The 19,968-nt window shown below is 34.1% G+C and overlaps 2 protein-coding genes and 1 pseudogene across 3 annotated transcripts; 1 reads left to right on the top strand and 2 right to left on the bottom strand.

Annotated features, from left to right (window-relative positions):
- Positions 1-861: 861 nt before the first annotated feature.
- Positions 862-8,769, bottom strand: LOC132640050 (proteasome subunit beta type-3-A). Of its 2 annotated transcripts, none has more exons than XM_060356468.1 (7): positions 8,611-8,769; positions 5,676-5,857; positions 4,443-4,550; positions 3,461-3,550; positions 3,235-3,346; positions 1,598-1,692; positions 862-1,050 (listed from the first exon to the last, which is right to left on the bottom strand). In XM_060356468.1, the coding sequence occupies exons 1-7, from the start codon at positions 8,614-8,616 to the stop codon at positions 1,002-1,004; spliced, it is 642 nt and encodes a 213-aa protein (XP_060212451.1). In that variant the 5' UTR covers positions 8,617-8,769; the 3' UTR covers positions 862-1,001. The 2 variants fall into 2 exon arrangements, with proteins under 2 accessions (XP_060212451.1, XP_060212452.1); XM_060356469.1 differs by having other exon boundaries at positions 3,262-3,346.
- Positions 8,770-9,825: 1,056 nt separating this feature from the next.
- LOC132642158 (agamous-like MADS-box protein AGL61) lies at positions 9,826-11,474 on the top strand. The gene is made up of 2 exons (XM_060359421.1): positions 9,826-9,967; positions 10,722-11,474. Exon 2 carries the CDS (start codon positions 10,733-10,735, stop codon positions 11,258-11,260), a length of 528 nt encoding a protein of 175 aa, XP_060215404.1. The 5' UTR covers positions 9,826-9,967; positions 10,722-10,732; the 3' UTR covers positions 11,261-11,474.
- A 1,618-nt stretch (positions 11,475-13,092) lies between these two features.
- On the bottom strand, positions 13,093-16,541 carry LOC132640048 (UDP-glycosyltransferase 86A1-like; annotated as a pseudogene).
- Positions 16,542-19,968: the final 3,427 nt, after the last annotated feature.

Genomic DNA, 19,968 nt, shown 5'->3' with positions numbered 1-19,968 from the left:
CCAGATGTCTTTTGCTGATTTTAGAGACATAATACGAGTGAAAATTGTTAATGAGACTGCCGAAAAGAGACACGCCTTTGCCTTAGACTTACTAGTTTTTTTGTCCTTATGATTCTTGATTTGAGCCATTGTTGGGTTGCCGAGTAGTGGAGGAACTTCATAATCTTCCTCAACTGCTTCCCAAAGATCTAAATCTTCTAGATAGGCATCCATCCGCACTGCCCACATGAAAATTTTCACCATTGAAGACCGGAGGTGCCATTGTTGAGAAACTTGAGCTTTCTTCCATGTTTGAAGTTTTGGTGTTTCTGGTTATAGTTCGCGACTCACTCGAAACGCTCACTCACAGAGAATACTCACAGATCCCTCAAGAAAAAAGGGCTCTAGATACCAATTGTTGGTTATTTTTTAGAACACTAGGATATGAGAAAGCAGAAGAGTATAGCAGTTTACATATATAAAACCTGGAAAAAACAAAAAACAGTAAAAAAAGAGACACAATCCTAACAGATTCATAGAATCATTATCTTTACGAGCTAACTCCTAAATAATAGGAAAAGATAGCTAACAACTATTTGACTAAGTCTTATTTAAAAACTAAAGCAGTAAAAATAAATTTACTGTAGGTAGTTCTAAAGCAAATTCCTAACAGTTGCGTACATCCTACCCTCCTTAGACCCCACTTGTGGAATTACACAGGGTATGTTATTGTTGTAATTTTTCTGAAGCCATCACTGAAAGGATTTAAAATTCATTGAAACAAATGAATTCCAAACTGGGAACCAAAATCATAGGCCCTTTCATGACAATGGTTAATTACTGGTGCATGCATATTCGGTTAATAGTTAAAAACTAAGTGCGTTAGTGCTCAGCCAAATGCTTAATAACTTGAACACAAAATATCAAACATAAACATGGGGTTATTCATCACAAAATGTATGTCTTAAAGAAAGTGCAATGAACAACAGTACAAGACACTTAAATGAAAAACGGTTGGTTGTCTAGTCCATTCTTCCCTTCAAGATCTTCTCTGTCACTTCAGTTGGTGTTCTGCAAACATGAAAAGATTGGAGAAAATAAGATATCGAGGATTGAGCAATTAACCCGCTTAACCTGATAGTATATAATGAAGTTTATTCGACTATTCCACCAGATACCGCTACCTCATACCCGCACAAGTACCATGTAATCCTACTTACCCAGACTTTGACAAATAGAAAGGATATCATCTAGATTTCCAATGATTTTTACCTGCATCATTGACTGTTAGGCCACACTCTAGGGTGCTAGTATATGATGAAATGTTATGACCCCCTAACCACATAGGCTCCCATTATACCAAACGAAACCAAAGAGAAAATGAGAGAAAGAGGCATAAAGGAGGAGTATGTTAGAGTTTGGTACTTTAGTTCCAAAATTTACCCTTAATGAGACAATTTATAGTCACCAAATAGCTATAGCTTGTTTTAGACCACAAATTTCAGAAGTCTGCTTTTCATTCTTAAACTTCGTGTCCCATCAAACGGTGCCACACAAATTAGGACGGAGGGAGTAGTTTTTTAAACCAATCAAAAGAAAGGAGCATCTGAACACTTACACAACATAAACATGTCCTCCCCAACCACTTAAACAATCACGGTCTACTGATGATATGAGGGCCTGAGAGATGGTCTCGAACAACTCTTCTGCTTCCTGAAATGATAGTGTTGCATAAGAATCCATAAACTCAAGTAACCAGACATGTATAACTAACAGCGGAAGTATTGCAAAGAAATGATAGCAAGAAAACACTTAGAATTGTTGCTAACGTTAGACTATATCATCTTATAGATATCAAAAACTAGCTAAAGAAAGAATAGTGTAGAGAAAAAGGTTAAAGACAATTGATTCATGCTACTTTTAATGCATCCTATTAAGATAATGAAAAAAATATCATGTCAATAGATTAGAAATGCAAATTACAGAAGACAGAAGACCATAAATAAAAAAGTTCTTCACTAAACACATGTTCAATCAGTCAAAAATTGAAGGCAGAAAACAGTTTAATTTGAACCACTGGAGTAATATAAAAGGAAGAGAGTCAAACTATTGTGATAATTCTCCACCAAAAAATCTTTATAGAATCTCAGAACTTTTGAAACATTGATGTGTTGACTCTTAGAAAGCACATAATTATCACGCTACACAATTTCTTCTTGGCATCAACCATGTGTTGAAGGAACGAAACATTCGCATCAAATTAAAGATACTTAGAAGATGAAGCTCTCTCTCCTATTCTTGTCAAAAAGCTCTAAAAATCTCAATATCTAAAGCAGGGAGACATGTAGTTACCATATAGCCCATTTCATAATTAAAGGCCATTTGACAAATTGAGATACAATGCTATGCATTACTACATATTTTTATTCCTATGCTCGACTGTCTCCGCATTGCTGCCCGACCTCAAATTTGCAATACCAAAAGCATTCTACTCTTATAACAGCAGTTTGGCAAAGTGAGGAGCGTGGACAGTGTAATAAACAATATTTCACTTATTAGGTGATCTACAAAGTGGCTGTATGTAAATGATCTTGAAATTAACAACCCGTGAGGATCTTGACTCCTGGAATACTGACATCTGCATATTGACTGGCTAGCTTTATTTCAGTTTACCAATGAGCAAAAAGTTTTGGGATAAGAAAGGACGACAAGCGTACAAGCAAAGCTATGGATAGGTAGTGCATTACTTCACCACTCATCTAGATTGAACACTGACTATGGTAAATAGCCAAAACGGAACATCAACTAAAAGGAGCCATAACTAGAGCGCATGTTGCGCCCGAAGCCATTAGTCCAAGGACACGTCTGCCTGGCCGTCACGCATCGTGTAGAGACCGATCATCCCTAAAGGGAGCTATAATTATTTTCTCTAAGCAAACATGTTTCAGCTGAAATAGGCATCAAATAAAAGAAGAACTTCATCAACATCGGCAACATTATTATGAGTTTTTATTTATAACCATGGTGTCCGGGCCAGCACCTCGACTAATTCCACGAGATACCTGCCACCTCCCACTAGCATCCAAGCCTAGGACAGATGAGAAGAATTTATCTAGTATTTTTGTTTATGCTGGGATTTGAACTTGAGACCTCATGATTCTCAACCCACTTCATTGACCACTAGGCTACAGCTTATCCCTACCAGGAAATATTGACGTGTGACGTGTCATTGAACTAGATTATGAAATATTATACCAAATTATAGTCATATGAGTAACAAACCATGTTAGGCTTGAACATGGCCTCGCATGCACCATATAGAGATTCTGAGGCAGTACCAGCAACGACAAAATCTTTGGCAAGTTCCCTGCGGGTGATGTCCAAGTAGCCATATCATAAGCAGGAATTGTAGGAAAAAAATCAATGCAGTGCATAACTCTCCAAGAATTAAGTTAGAGAAGTTGAAGGAAACTCAACATACTTTGCTCCGATAGAGTCCATCGTGCATATAAAGGGTTTGTCATCATCTCCTAATCCAGCAATTACAGGTTGGCAAAGGTATGGACCAAACCTAGATAAAAACCAAATTCATTAGGCAATTATGACATTTCAAGAACCATTATACACGTAGAGCCAGACACCACATGTAGTCACACACAATAGGTTAGTCCAATAAAGGAACAGAAGAAGCGAAGATAAAGCTGCAATTAAGTTGAGATACTAATGGCAAACAATGTCTCCCCCACCCATGGATGAAAGGGGGAAAAAATAAAGATGCAATAGATTTTCTCATAATTCAAGCTCAACATGGTGGTGTGAATTTGAAGCCTAAAGATTTTGTCAAAAACTTCAGGAAGTCTGATGTTCATGTCGAGATCAAGCTAAAACTTGCCTACACGAGACTTTTGCTCAGCTCTTTGGATCCAGCTTCAGGTGTAGGAATGGGACCAAAGCAGATCAGAAGAGTCAGTAGGTAAAGTATCAGTTTACATGGACCAAAGGTTTTAGCTTTTGTCTTCTCAAGTATACAATGAAAAGCTATAAAAGAGACAAGATATGAAAAACAGTACATAGAGGAGAAACACAACCGTCAATGTTTCCAATTACTTGCAACTCATTCCAGCAAGTATGATCTGCACCAAGTCATTGAAGAACACTGACACAAATGCAATATCCGCTGCATATATATTCTACCTAGGACGGCAAAGGTGGTAAAGAAGTAGTATAGCCTTGATGGCCCAGGTGTAGAGAATGGAAAACACAAATGCATTATATACAATGTTTATTCAAATTAATAAATAGTCACTTACAAAGTGATCAAATTGCTTTCTTATATCAACCCTCAACAAAATTTATTCATATATGAAAAAGTGCAAGTACAACCCTGAGACGAAATATTCTTCAGGGAATAACTAGCTATGACATGTTAACACTGTGACAGGACGTATATACAGTTTAATAACCTTTTCTCATATAGAATAGCAGATACAAGGCTGGCAAAAGTCTCAGGCTTCATGTCCCTCTCTTCTCTAAGCTGATATAACTTGTGACGGAACACTAGCCGTTGATACCTTGAGAAAACACAATCAAAGGCACATATCAGTATACATAATTCAAATAAATGAAGAGTTTGTGCTACACAGATACACCTCCCCACACCCCCCCCCCCCCCCCCCCAACAAAAAAAAAAACACACACAACAACTACAACATCATAAAATGGGCTAAATCAAAGACCCGCCCAAAAGCTACTTGGGTTAAAATGGTTTAAAATGGGTCATAAACAAACCCGCACAATTCTTACTAAGTTATAATTTCTTTGTTTGTTCTTTTATAATTTTTTAAGTACCTAATAAAACTTTTTTTTTCTTTATTATGGTTATTTACCACACATCAAACAAATTTTTTTTTTAAATATTTTGACAAGGTTTTTATAGGTCAATTTTGTGCTAACTATCAGCCCAAGCTTTACATGGGTTGGACTAAAATGGGCTGAGCTAACAATGAGCGGGTCACTTGAGGTTGGGTTAATCAAGTTTTTATGGGCTAATTTTGCCACCCCTAGCTAAACTACACACTGAACTTCCGCATCTAACATCTTTTGTACATTGAACGAGTTTATTCATTCCCAATATAGGATCTGAGGAGGTAAAGTTTTATGTTGTCTTTCTTAACGTACTAATATTTTGGTCACATTAGTATATAGGCTAGGTCTCCTTGATGTTCCACCATATGCATGGTGGATTATGAGAAACGATAAAACTGATGAGTTTATTTCTTTATTCTATTGGTAGTTAATGGTCACTACCCAGTGTAATCCCACAATAGTGGGGTCTGGGGAGGGTAAGATGTACGCAGCCTTACCCCTACCTGGGTAGGGAGGCTGTTTCCGATTGACCCTCGGCAACCCTCCTCCTTTATCCGGGCTTGGGACCGGCAATGTGAGCGAGCTCACACAGGCGGAGTTCTATTGGTAGTTAATATGAAGCTTATTTCTCTTTTTGAAAAAACAAAGATACATATGCTTGAATTGACCTTATTTTCTGTAAAATCATAATTCAATTAGCAGTCACACATATATACCAAGGATGACAAATATAAAGAGCAATGAAAAAAAAAAAAAAAAAAAAAAAAAAAAAAAAAAAAAAAAAAAAAAAAAAAAAAAAAAACATTAATGAAAAAGGGATTCGAAATTACAGTGTTTGGGTATCTGTAGCCAGCCCGGCAAGGCCAATAAACACCTTATCGTGGATTCTGTAAATTCTTTGAAAATCAGTGGCGATGGTTTGCAGCTGCACTCCAAGTCTCCGGTCACTAGCAATGGCGAAGCAGTTCTTCCCCACCATTGCTACTAAGGCACTTCCATTATACTCAAAGATCTATACATGTACATCACAATAACCAAGCAGCACATAATCAATAACCAACTCAGCAAAACCAGCTTTGATAATACATATTAGAGTTTGTTTATCTCGATCAAAATCAATTTTCTCGATCAAAATCAATTTTACGCCTCGATCACAAAATAGTTGAGGTGGCCAAAGAAATCCTTTCTGTTCATTCCCTATGCTACTCGAACTCTCCAAAAATGTTGCCGGCCCCGGGGCTATGTTGTTCGGGCTCTTAAAAAATGTTGACGGGTGCGTGCTGGATCCTCCAAAAACACTGCCTTTTTTTGAGGATCCGACAGGGGTGCGACAACAGTTTTGAAGAGCCCAAGCAACATAGCCTCTGGCCTTGTTGCATCCTCCAAATGCACTACTTTTGGAGGATCCGACACACACCCGTTGGCATTTTTGAAATCCGAGCAACATAGTCATTCCACTATATTCAAGCCAATTTCAGTTTTTCATATCTGCCAACTAAATATTTCTGCATAAAAGCTAGGTCCACATACAAAACTTTGATGATAGACATTTCAGTTTTTTTTATCTCTATTAAAATCAATCAATCAACAATGCTTCAATCTGTTATAACAACGCCATAACCAAACACCTAATCAATATCCCACTGCAAAAAGCAAACTTCAATACTACACGTTTCATCTTTTATTTATCTCTGCATCCCAACTAGCTGGTATTGGCACGACTAATCATTTGTGCTCATTCTGCTATAACCCTTTTGTTTCTTTACATATTCACAACATCTAAAATCTCTGCATTAAACCAAGGTCCAGGAAACCAATTCTGACAATAAAATTTTAATTTTTTTTTTTTTTAACTCTCATCAAAAATCAATTATTCAATCTAGTACACCTCAATTTATTCGACCCCATTTCAATTTTTCGTTGCTTAATCTCTACTATCTAAAATTTCTGCATAAATTCTAGGTCCAAAAAACCAACTCTGATAATAAAGATCTAAATTTTTTTTTATTTTTTTTTAACTCTCATAAAAGATCAATCAACTACATCTCAGTCTATTCAACCCCATTCTATTATTTTGTTGTTTAATCTCTACTATCTAAAAAAATTGCATAAATATAGAAAAAAGCTTACCCTTTTTTAACTCTCATCAAGAATCTATCAATTAATCAACTATACCTCAATCTATTCAACCCCATTTCGCCTTTTTCATTTTTTAATCACTACTATCTAAAATTTCTCCATATAAACTAGGTTCAAAAAACCAACTTTGGTAATAAAGAATTAATTTTTATTAACTCTCATAAAAAAATTAAAAAAAAGCAATATCAATCAACTATACTTCAATCTATTCGACCCCATTTCACCTTCTTTTTGTTTAATCTCTACTATCTAAAATTTCTACATATAATCTAGGTCCAGAAAACCAACTCTGTTAATAAAGATTTTTTTTTTTTTAACTCTCATAAAGAAAAAAACTATCAATTATACCTCAATCTATTCAACCCCATTTCACTTTTTTCTGTTTAGTCTCTACTACATAAAGTCTAGGTCCAAAAAACCAACTATGATAATAAAGATTTAATTTTTTTTTTTTAACTCTCATACAAAATCAAGCAATCAATCAATCAACGACACCTCAATCTATCCAACCCCATTTCATTGTTTTGTTGTTTAATCTCTACTATCTAAATTTTTTGCATAAAAATAGAAAGGAAAAAAAAAAAGGAACTCTGATCAAGAATCAATCAATTAAAAAACTATACATAATCTATTCAACCCCATGTCATTTCTTTGCTGTTTAATCCCTGCTATCTAAAATTTCTGCATAAAAAAGTACAAAAAAACCAACTCTGATAGAAAAAAAATTCTATTTTTTTTATTTTTTATTTTACCTTTATCAAGAATCAAACAATTAAACAGTTACACCTCAATATATTTGACCCCCCCCCCCCCCCCCCTTTTTTTTTTTTTTAAATCTCTACTATCAACTATGCCTCAATCTATTCAACCCCATTTCAGATTTTGTTGTTTAATCTCTACACTCTTAAATTTTGCACAAAAATAGATTATTTTTTTTGTACTCTCATAAAAAATCAATCAATCAATCAACTACACCTCAATCTATTCAACCCCATGTCATTGTTTTGTTGTTTAATCTCTACTATCTAAAATTTTTGCATAAAAATAATGTTTTTTTTTAATTTTTTTTTTTTTTAACTCTCATCAAGAATCAATCAATTAATCAACTGAACCTCAATCTATTCAACCCCATGTCACTATTTTTGTTGTTTAATCTCTACTATCTAAAAATTTTGCATAAAAATAAAAAAATAAAAAAATCTTTTTGAACTCTCATCAAGAATCAATCAATTAATCAACTACACCTCAATCTATTCAGTCCCATTTCACTTTTTTGTTGTTTAATCTCAACTACCTAAAAATTTTGCATAAAAATAGAAAAAAAATTAATTCTTTTTGAACTCTCATCAAGAATCAATCAATTAATCAACTAAACCTCAATCTATTCAACCCCATTTCACTTTTTTTTTTTTTGTTATTTAATATCTATTATCAACTACAACTTAATATATTCAAACACATTTCACCTTTTTGGCTGTTTAATCTATACTATCTAAAATTTCTAGAAAAAAAAATATATATTGAGTTTACAGTTAGGTTAACAAAAACTAATTAGACAAGCTTAATTGAGTTTACAAATATTTGTATATAATGTAAAGATTGGAGAAAAAGAAAAGAAAAACTTACAGACATTATAGGACTATGTTGAACAAAGGTTTTTGATTTTACAACTTTTGAGTGTAAAAAAAAGAGCAGACTTTTGTTATATTTGATTTTCTTGGACAACACTTCAAAGCAGGTTTTTTTTTGTTTTGTGTGTGTGTGTGTGTTTTTTTTTTTTTTTTTTTTGGTGTAGTTTTGTGTTGAAGTTGATTTTTAAAATTTTATTTTGTGTATGTCAGGACGGATCTATCGGAAACAGCCTCTTCGTCGTATTGTTAAGGTGCGCATATTCTGTGCCCTTTCCAAAACTCATTTGTGAACATTAGGATATGTTGTTGTTCTATTTTATTTTGTCTATGTTTTTACATACTTATAAATTACTACTACTATTGTTTATTTGGTTACTCAGGATTTCGGTATCCGTGTTGGAGTCTAAGTAATTTCAAATTTATGTTAAAAATAATATGAATGTAACTTATAAATCACAATTAGCGATCGCAACTATACATCATAGTTAGTGGCGGATGTAGCATACTGGACCGGGTTGATCTGAACCTAGTATTTTCGACGCAAAGTATAGATTATATGTGAAAATTTACGAAAATTACAATAAATTGTATATATCAATGCATAACTTTAAAAATGTAATGTATTCAATGCTAAGAATCTTAAATGCTAAATCTATAAAAACTTAAATTATGAATTCGTCTCTGATTGTAGTTTTTAAATATGACTTATAAATAGTAGTTCTTCAACGCGACTCAAAATTGTGGTTAAGAAACATGACTTATAAATTAATCGATACATTAGGGTACGAGACTATACAACATAGTTCTTGAATACGACTTATAAAACATAAAACGGTTTTACAACGCGAATTAGAAATTGTGGTTGACAAATGCGGCTTATAGATAATAATTGATCAATACAACTTATAACTCGCAGTTAATACGATTTATAAATATACATTTCTCTCCAGAACGATAAAATTGAGATTATTTAGAGATTTTGTATACATATATCTTATTTTTAACCATTTGTAACAAGTAAAATCGCCACCCATGTCTTATATATATATATATATATATATATATATATATATATATATATATATAAAAGACGAATATAAACTTTTCCTTTCCTTACTAATCCTTAAAAAGGAAAGTCAAACCATGGCAAAAAGAACAAAAAAAGGTCTCTTGTGCCTTGATAAAACTATTGACAGAATAATTAGGAAACTATTATGGGAAAAAGTGAACATTCAAAGTAGGAAACTAAAACTACCGATTCCTATATTTTACAGCTTTAGGAATACTTATATAGCAACCCTTCAAGAGTTTTCAAGCTCAATCCATCTTTGAAGAAGACGAAAATTATACAGGTTAGCTATCATATTTGTTCTTATCAAGTTATCGATTAGAATTTGAAAGGGTAACTTTAGAACAGAGGCGGACCCAGGATTTTGAGTTCGGGGTGCTCTATTAACTATTTATATCTGTTTTCTTTATATTTTCTATACAATTATACACTCCGTGATTAAGTTTAATGGGTGCCGGAGCACCCAAACTTTACACATGGGTCCGCCCCTGCTTTAGAATAATTGTAAAATTATCTCAGTGTAATCTATAACTCACAGGTTCGAGTCGTGAAGTTATTTTCACGCGACCTATGGGTCATGAATTTGAACTGTGGGTAATTACATCGGGATAGGCTAATCTATATTACATCCCCTCGACTATGTGAACGGGGATGCTTCGTTCACCAAACTGTCATTAATTTTTTTTACATTATGGATCAATGCTTATCATCAAGATTCACCTTTGGTTACTTTAGAGAAAAGATTGAATTTGCCATATACTATTTGAAATTGCAACTTTGTCCGTTGTTACACCCTTGATATAAAATTACCCTTATTGTTATAATTAACCCCGAGACTAATTAATACCCATAACCAAACACAGAATAATATAATCCCATTTTTCATCCCGAAATTGTAATCCCTTATCTCACCGACCAATAAACCCTTTGGATGAATATTGAAAGGTAAATTTGAATCTTTCTTTCTCAAAAAATTTGGAGGCAAATTTGAATATTTTTTTCCCATTACTTTTCACTTACAGAACTTGAATTTGCAGAATAAAAAAAAATGGGCACAGGGAAGAAGAAGATAGAAATCAAGCAAATCATCAAAGAAGGATCAAGAATGGTAACATTCTCAAAAAGACGTAAAGGGCTTTTCAAGAAAGCTTCACAGCTCGAATCCATGACCAATGCTCGTGTCGCCATTGTCGTTTTTTCACCCACTGGCAAACCTTACACGTGTGGCAATGTTATCGCCGCCATTGGGACCCACTTTCCCCAATTTCATAAAAATGAAATCGAGTCTTGTGGGACCCACATTTCCCAACTTCAGAAAAATGAAATCGGGTCTAGTGGGTCCCACTTTCCGAAGAATGAAACTGGTGAAAGCGGGACCCGCTTTACCCAATTTCGCTCTTCCGAAATTGGGTCTACTGGGTCCCACTTGAAGAATGGTCTATGTGATTGGTTGGAGAAAATAGATGTTGAAGAATGTGGAAATTTGGATGAATTGTTGTTGTTGAAGGAGCAATTGGAAGGAACAAGAGATAAGCTTGCTGAACATTCTGAGTCTTTTGAGGCTTTATTTGTGTGATGATATTACCTTAGTATAACAAGGTAGTTTGTTCCGATATTTTTTTTATATTATTATAGCAAAATGTTGTTATATAGAACATATACTATAACATAGCATGAAAGATCCGTTCCACAAAAATCATGGGCGTTATAGCGAAATGTTGTTATAGAAGGTGATTTCGAATCTTTTGAGGCTTTGTTTATGTGATGATATTATCTTAGTATAACAACGTCGTTTGTTCCTATATTTGTTGGTTGTTATAGCGAAATATTGTTATAGATAACATATAATAGTAACATAACATGAAAGATTTGTTCAACAGAAACCATGGCTAGTGAAATGTTGTTATAGAAGGCGATTCCAAATCGTTTGCGGCTTTGTTTATGTGATGATATTATCTTAGTGCGGTCAAACCTTTCTATAACAACGTCCTTTGTTTCGATAATTTTTGGTTGCTGTATTGAAATGTTGTTATATAAAATATGTGATATAACATAAGATCAAAGAGTGATTTCACAGAACATATGGTTGTTATAGTGAAATGTTGTTATAGAAAGTGATTCCCAATCTTTTGAGGCTTTGTTTATGTGATGATATTATCTTAGTATAACAACGAAGTTTGTTTCGATATTTTCTGGCTACTATAGTGAACTGTTGTTAAATAGAACATATAACATAACATGAAAGATCGGTTTCACGGAAAACATGTCTGTTATAGTGAAATGTTGTTATAGAAGGTGATTCCCAAGCTTCTGAAGCTTTGTTTATGTGATGATATTATCTTAGTATAACAACGTAGTTTGTTTCGATATTTTCTGGCTACTATAGCGAAATATTGTTATATAAAACGTATAACATAACATGAAAGATCGGTTTCATGATAAACATGTCTGTTATAGTGAAACCTTGTTATAGAAGGTGATACCGAATCTTTTGAGGCTTTGTTTATGTGATTGATATTATCTTAGTATAGTTAGCCCTTTCTATAACAACTTTGTTTGTTCCGATATTTTTTGGATGCCATAGTGAGATGTAGTTATATAAAACATATAACATAACATCAAAGATCGGTTCCACAAAAAACACGGTTGTTATAGTGAAATGTTATTACATGATGACTATTATAGAGAGGTCTGATCAATTTCATGCTAATTTTGCCCATTAGATTATTGTTTTATAGTGAATTATTGATATAGTAGTACTTATGGAACTAATATACAGTTCTCTATATCTATTCTGTTTTATTTGAGCCTAATTACCTGCAAGTAGTACGCACTAAAGATAAAATACGAGAAGATCGCTTGAAATGGTTTGGACATGTCCTGCTTTGACCTGCAGATACACCAGTCTGAAGGTGTAAAACTATGATAAGTTACACCTATGGTAAGTGAAGGTGCTATGAGGGGGCTGGTAGACCTAAAATCACATGTAAGGAAGTTGTCTTGAAAGACCTAAAAATCTGTGGTATCAATGGTGTATGGTAAATCAAGGTGTTAAAAGGGGACGGGTAGAACCCAATCACTTTTAAGGAAGTCGTTGCGAAAGAGCTATAAATCCTTGATATCAATATTGACTTATGGAACCAATATGCAGTTCTCTATATCTATTCTGTTTTATTTGAGCTGATATAGCTTTTTTTTGTTTTGTTTTTTGAATAAATTTTCTAATTTGTGTAGAAAGTTGATTTTAAAGCTAGATTTATGAAACTGCTGAGACAAGCAAGGTTTACAAACATGTTGGGATATCCTACTCTGACGGATGTAGAAGCTAACTTATGCCTCATCCAAATCCAGTAGTTTTTGCTTAGTGTGTGTATATGTACTAAAAATCAAGTAAATAAGTACAAATAATAGATTTCAAACCCAGTAATGGAATGTGGTAGATCTCAAACATGAATCCATAATGTAAAAATCCTGGATCTGCGTTTGATCTGACTTATTATGGAGTTATAGTTACATGTGAAGAAAGGCGGGATCATTAATATATTTATTCTTGTTCAATCAATCAGTTAACTAAGCTTCAACCCGGAAATAAGTTGGGATCCGTTATATGGATCATATGTAGTATGCATTTCGTTCCAATACAGATATTTTTCTCCTTACCATACTTAAACGCTGTCTAGTTAATCTTGCCTTTCTGCAGAATTTTGGACTTGAGGTCACAGATTAATTGTTTGTAATTTCTTCCTGACGATCCGTTTTCGGATAATGCATCTTCGAGCTTCTTCCTTGTGTCCTCTAGGTTGATCCTCAATTTATCGGCTTCAGTGATGAAACAGTCGATTTTCCGTGCAATTTCTTGTTTTCTGAGGGTTCTTCCACTGCAAAGATCTAAACCAACTTTCCATTCACTAACCAACAATTTCCTGTTTGTTAATTGATCAGTGAATATAGGAAAACACAACATTGGAACTTTGCACCAAATACTCTCCAAAACCGAATTCCACCCGCAATGAGTCAAGAATCCTCCTATAGCTTGATGTGAAATTACATCGATTTGGCTACACCATGGCACAACTAATCCCCTGTCTTTTATGTCGTCCTCAAATCTTGATGGCAAAAGAATACTTTCCTCAGTCCATGTGCTATCGGGACGCAGCACCCAAATAAAACTAGCTCTACTAAGTAGAAGTCCATGAGCCATTTCAAGAATATCTTGTCTACTAATATTTGCAAGACTTCCAAATGAAATGTACATAACTGAACCTTTTGGTTTACTGTTTAGCCACTGGATGGGGTCTGATTCGGCCCATAGGTTTGTCGGAATGGTGCTTCTGGTGAAGCCGTTTGGGAAAATTGGTCCGACTGAATAAAATGGTTTTTTCTCTTGTAGAGCTGAAATTGTTGAGGACTCTAGTTCTTGTACTGTGTTGCAGATGATCATGTCCGCTTTCCGTGCATCTTCAAGTGACTTGAACATGTACCGGTGCAGTATACCCCATGGCTCAGGATCTTGAATGTATGAAGGAAGATCTCCCGGTTCAATAGCCTCAACACCTGGTATATAATGTATCGTGTCCTCACGATTATCTGTCAAAGAATGGAAACTTTTACTCTATTTGTGTAAGTTAACTTGTTATAACAGGTTATCTGCTTTATTTTCTGGGTTATCAGATCATGTTTGTTATAAACACTCTAACTTGATAATGTGAAAATATTACAACTGTTAGGGCACAAAACTTAAACTCTAGCAAGAATGTTCGCTCTATAACAACATGGATTGTCCCGATATTTTTTGGCTGCTATAGCGTAATGCTGTTATAGAGAACATATAATATAACATAATATGAAAGATCGGTTCCACAGGAAAGATGATTGTTATAGTGAAATGTTGTTATAAAAGATGATTGTTATAGAGAGGTCTGACAGTAGTTAACAACTTTTTGGTGTACATTTTTATGAAATATTTTGATTTATCAGAAAGAAAAGAATATTTAGTTACGGAATCAAGGTGTGGGGGAGGGGGAGGGGATCATACCTTGACAACCAAAGTGACCATTAATTTTTAAGAGGTCCATATGATAGTAGCTTGTAAATGCCAGAGCTGGTTGAGTCCACATTGATATGTTAACAAGGTTATATTTCTTGGCAATCTCTGATGGCCAAACATAGAAACTGTCAGCTATTAGGCAAGAAGCTGGAGGATTATGGTTACAATTGATAAGATTTCCCACGAGTTCATCCACGTGTGCTGAGAAAACATGGAACAACCCTTCGAGGAACTGATCGTGTTTCCCCATCCGATCGAAATTCAGTGGGAAACCATCGGATATCGTTGTGTATCGAATGTCAAGGCCAGACTTTCGTGCCTCGGAGAAAATGTCGTAATCCGGAGAGTTTTCAGAGATTGATCGAGCTTTCATCAACCTTTGATGAGTTTTTTGTGTGTTGACAAAAGTTATGGTGAGACCCTTTGATGCAAGCTTTATTGCAAGATTGATGAATGGTACGATGTGGCCTTGTCATTATGGCATGTGGCTTTATGTTTTCTTCTGGTTCCATATCTTTGTACCTGTAGAAATGTTGTGAAAGAGTTAGTTCTCAAGCTAAATGACATATAGGCACCAGAAACCAACATCCCCAATAAGCCCCATTCAAAAGATTGGCTTCTAAGGGTGCGTTTGGTACGACGGAAGTCATCATCCAGACAAAAAAAAATCTATGAGAAACTAGTCTATTTTTGATAGTTGTTAACATAAATGCTTTTCCATGGAAAGTATTTTCCATCAAAAGGGAAAAAAATGACTTCCCTCACTGATGGGGACGGCCTTTCACTTAGAATTGTACTCTTGACTTTTAACTTCATATTATTTGTTCGGACTATTATTTAGATATTAATCTTTAATACTCAAAAGTTTCATCAAAACACTCTTCGATGTGCCAATATTGTTATTAGTCTTTAATATATATTCTTCTCGCAAAAAATATTCTCCACTTAGTAAACAAAAACGGGAACCATTTTTCTGGAAAATATTTTACAGGAAAAAAACTTCCGTGGAAATTGACTTCAATTTAACCACACACAGAGTTATGCTCCATGACTTTTGAATGCAAGAAACAATAGAAAACCAAACATGGGCAGAAGGAAGCCAATCAACATTTGACATGTTCTGTTTCTCTCACTTCTTTTCTAACTGACTGCTAGATTCAGGTGTTTATTGGATTAACCAGTGTGTTTAGAATCAATTCAAGTCAACTCAGCACAAAAGATGCTTCAAAGTTTCAAGAAATTTGTAGTGAAAGGAAAGCCAAGTGGGATGGCAACAACAACAACTTACCCGGTGTAATCCCACATGTAGGGTCTGGGGAGGGTACGTAGAGTGTACGCAGACCTTATCTCAACCTTGCGAGGTAGAGAGGTTGTTTCCGGAAGACCCTCGGCTCAAGAGAAAGCATGACAAAAAAGGTCAGACGAATTGCAACACAATGCTCAAACCTCCCAAGAAACAAATAGAAACAACAACGTCTCAATCTCAAACAAGTTGAGGTTGGCTATGTGAATTCTCATTGATCTATGTCGGTCCATTTAAACTCATTTCAATCTAATATTACACAAAATAAGTATTATCTAAGTTAAAGATGTTTCAGAGGTCACTTCTGAACAAGAAACAAATAAGTAAAAATCCAATAAGTATTTGTTTATTTAACAAGCATATAACTGTTATAAGAAGTTTTAGAGCTCACCTGTAACCTCTTCAGTGGAGTAAAAATGGATTTTGTGCAGAAATTGTAGTTTCTCAAACAGGTTACTGGATAGCTAGATGAAGGTACAAAGAGAGAATGTAGTGGCCTTTATTGCCTATGGGAAAAAGTTGAAAGTCATGTCTATGCTTTTTTTAAAGGCATAATACATAAACAGACCTTCAAATTTGGCCTCAACTGGCAAGTATGCCCTCCAACTTTAGATGTGCATAATTAGGCACCTCAACTTGTATAAAGTTGAACAAGTAAATACAAATGCTGACGTGACACTGACATGACATTGATGTGGCACATAGAATTTTAGGTGTCTAGATGATAATTTTGTAAGTTGGAGTGTTCAACTGATAAAGTATAGACAAGTTGAGGTGCTTACTTGTGCACACTCAAAGTTGGAGGACACACTTGCCAGCTGAGGCCAAGTTTGAGAGCCTATTTATGTATTATGCCTTTTTTAAAAAGAGAAACTTTTTTTAAAATCTGATTTAACTTGCTTTGTTATTGTTTTATTCTGAGCCGAGGGTCTATCGGAAACAACCTTTCTATCTTCTAAGGTCTGCCTACCCTCTACCCTCTCCAGACTCACACTTGTGTAATTATATTGAGTATGTTACTGTTGTAGACTTCTTTTAAAAAGAAAGACCTTAGTTTTCTATTTTTCATATTCTTTTTCTGGCGGGTACAATAAAAATTAGAGCCGCTACTGATTTTTCTTGTAAAAGAAAATTGTAATTTAAGATTTCAAAGGTATAGGAATCTACTCTAATGTAAAAAGAGAAAAAGAAATATAGAAATATAATTTTTGAAAATATTTTTTTATTGTTCTTTTTTGGTGCATATGGGTGCTTGGGAGTTAACCATGTGTCAGGTTATATTTAAATCACAGAGTGTTAAGCCTATCTGCAACCCAATCTCTCGTCTTGTTCGATAAGTTGAATTGGCTTTATATTATGGTGAACGGATGATGAAAATATTGTCTTTTGACTTGGTTTTTTTCCTCTTCTTTTACTTAATACTTTTAAATTTTTTTGTTAAGAAAGTGTATGTTTGATTATGCATTTAGAGAGAAAATACTCAAAATATCCTTAACGTTTGACCAAAATTCCAACTACACACCTAACATTTGCGTTGGTCTTATTGCCCCCTGGACAAATATTTTCAGTATCAAAATGCTCCTTTTTTGCTGATGTGGCAGTCCAATATGACAACTCCCAATTATTAACAGACGTTTATCCATACGCGCCTGGCCCACGTGCCACATCTTTAATTTCCCCCCATTTTTTTATTAATTTCCCCCTTTCCTCCATCTATCTACTCTTCTTCAAAAAAAAAAAATCCCAATTTTCCATACTCCATTTTTAGTATGAGGATCTGAAAATCCATATCCAATTCTCCTTCATCATCATCATCTTCATTAGGAGTTGAAAAAAGAAAAATCACACCAACTTCCTCAAATCTGATCCAAACAAACCCAAATGTGAAAGGAAGCTTCCTAACACCAAGTAGAACAAAGTTCATCCATTAATTTGATCAAACAATCAAGAATTTAAAGAAACTCACTTGGTGTTCTTCATAGCTTTCTCCAAATTCCTAGCAGTGGAGTTTAATTTTCTCCCCGAATCAACTCAAAGAACTAGTGCTTAAACAACTCCAACCAAGCAACTAGTAGCAACTCCAAACAAGCAACTTCCAATCAGATTTTCTTTAACAAGATTAGATTTTTCAACCTTGTTTTTTTTTTCCAGATTTTTCGTTTTTTTTTCTTCAGATTTTTTTTTTTTAATTTGATTTGGGAAAACAGTGATTATAAGAATAATCACTATCCTAGCTCTAAATTTATCTATGTGAAGACAAAGCCTAAAAGCAAGAGACTTCAAAGATCTGCTAAGATTTGTGAGGAATTTAGGTCTTGAAATTGAAGAAGAAGATGAAGTAGCCTAAAAATGGAGGGAATTTAAATTAATCTATGTGGCAGCTTAGTTGGCGCTCCAAAACACGTCAGATGCTGTTTTTTAAAGGCTATAACGCGCCACTGAGCGGTGCATTCACACTCTTGTCCACATCAACAAAAAAGGGGCATTTTGATATTGAAAAAATTTGTCCGGGAGGGGGGGGGGGGTAATAGGACCAACGCAAAGGTTAGGTGTGTAGTTGAAATTTTGGTCAAACGTTGGGGGGTATTTTGAGTATTTACTAATCTAAATTTGCGCCGCGTAAGACTCGTAAAGAGAGAAAAGCTCCTTTTTCCGTTTTTATGACTTAAACCTGAAACTTTTGGTTAAGGGTGACTAAATCTCATCAATCTCATGTCTCCTTTAAAGGTAAAGTAGTTTTGAATTACGGAAAAGGGCCTAAAATACCTTTGAACTATTAGATTTGGTGCAATAATGCTCTCCATCCATCTTTGGGGCCTAAAATACCCCTGACGTTAACCTTTTGGGGCATAAAATACCCTTATTTTTAACGGATCCATTTCATTGGCGGAAAAGGGCCTAAAATACTAATTATAATTATTACTAATTATAATTATTTCAATAACTACTCCCTCCGGATAAAAAAAAGTCTCCACTTAACTTTTTTTTTCTTGGGTCAAAAAAGTGTCCACTTATTAAATCAAGAAACAGTTAACCTTATCTTTTCAGATTTGTCCATATTAAGTTTTTTGTGATCAAATCCCAATACCTATTTAATTAGGGGTAGTTTAGTCAATGTACATTTTTTTTTCTTGAAGTGAATAGTTTCTTAAGATGTCTGCAAATAGCTAAGTCGAACGGAGTATAATTTTACTTTAATTTTAAATATTCAATTTGTGATACTTTTTTGTCTTAACTTGAATGTCTTCTTTGTTTGTCGATTATTAATTCACGTTATCTTTTATGCAGAATTTTAATTTAGAAGTATAACTTAAATATTTAACGAGTTAACGTGAAGGATTCAAGCTTGAACTAGCTGATCTATAATAAATAAGCATTGAATTAGTTTCATAATTTTTATGAAAAAAGATCCAATAGCATGTCTCTTTTACTTTAAATTAAAGATATTAAGAAAAGTATGACCGAATAATTGACTTAAGAAAGATAAGCAGGATATTTAATTTGGAAGGGCTATTGCACATTGAAACCATACACTAAACCATCACATACCAAATAATTAGATATAATATGAATTTCTGGATCATTATTATCTTTACACTTGCCAAATTAGGATTTTAAGAACGTAAACTAATTAACCGACAATTACGAACAAAAAAGAGTTAATCACTAACATATGATTAATATAAATCCACATCCTTCCAAACCAGCTAACTAACAGATTAATGAATTAAATCAAACCTAATATATTTATTTTGAAGTTTCCATAGTTAACGTGACCATAGCACCACAGATCTTTATTGTTCAGATTTTTTTATTTTTTTTTTTTTGGTCCCAACTCACAAGATGCTTTCATTTTATATGTCTTCTTGAACAATAAATTGGTGGATGTCTGTGTGGTGTCAATTAACCAACAAATATAGTACAACTAAACTGT

Source organism: Lycium barbarum, chromosome 5 (genome assembly GCF_019175385.1).
Source record: "Lycium barbarum isolate Lr01 chromosome 5, ASM1917538v2, whole genome shotgun sequence".
Lineage (NCBI taxonomy): Eukaryota > Viridiplantae > Streptophyta > Magnoliopsida > Solanales > Solanaceae > Lycium > Lycium barbarum.
This window is presented reverse-complemented; position numbering and strand designations above follow the sequence as displayed.

What these genes read in the sequence shown, in the direction of transcription:
- LOC132640050 (XM_060356468.1), bottom strand. An exon ending in ACTCATATGACTATAATTTG is followed by an intron (nt 1,693 to 3,234) that starts GTATAATATTTC and finishes CTATCATTTCAG; the next exon opens with GAAGCAGAAGAGTTGTTCGA. An exon ending in GGAGGACATGTTTATGTTGT is followed by an intron (nt 1,051 to 1,597) that starts GTAAGTGTTCAG and finishes TCATGTTTGCAG; the next exon opens with AACACCAACTGAAGTGACAG.
- LOC132642158 (XM_060359421.1), top strand. Translation starts at nt 10,733, where the DNA reads ATGGGCACAGGGAAGAAGAAGATAGAAATCAAGCAAATCATCAAAGAA.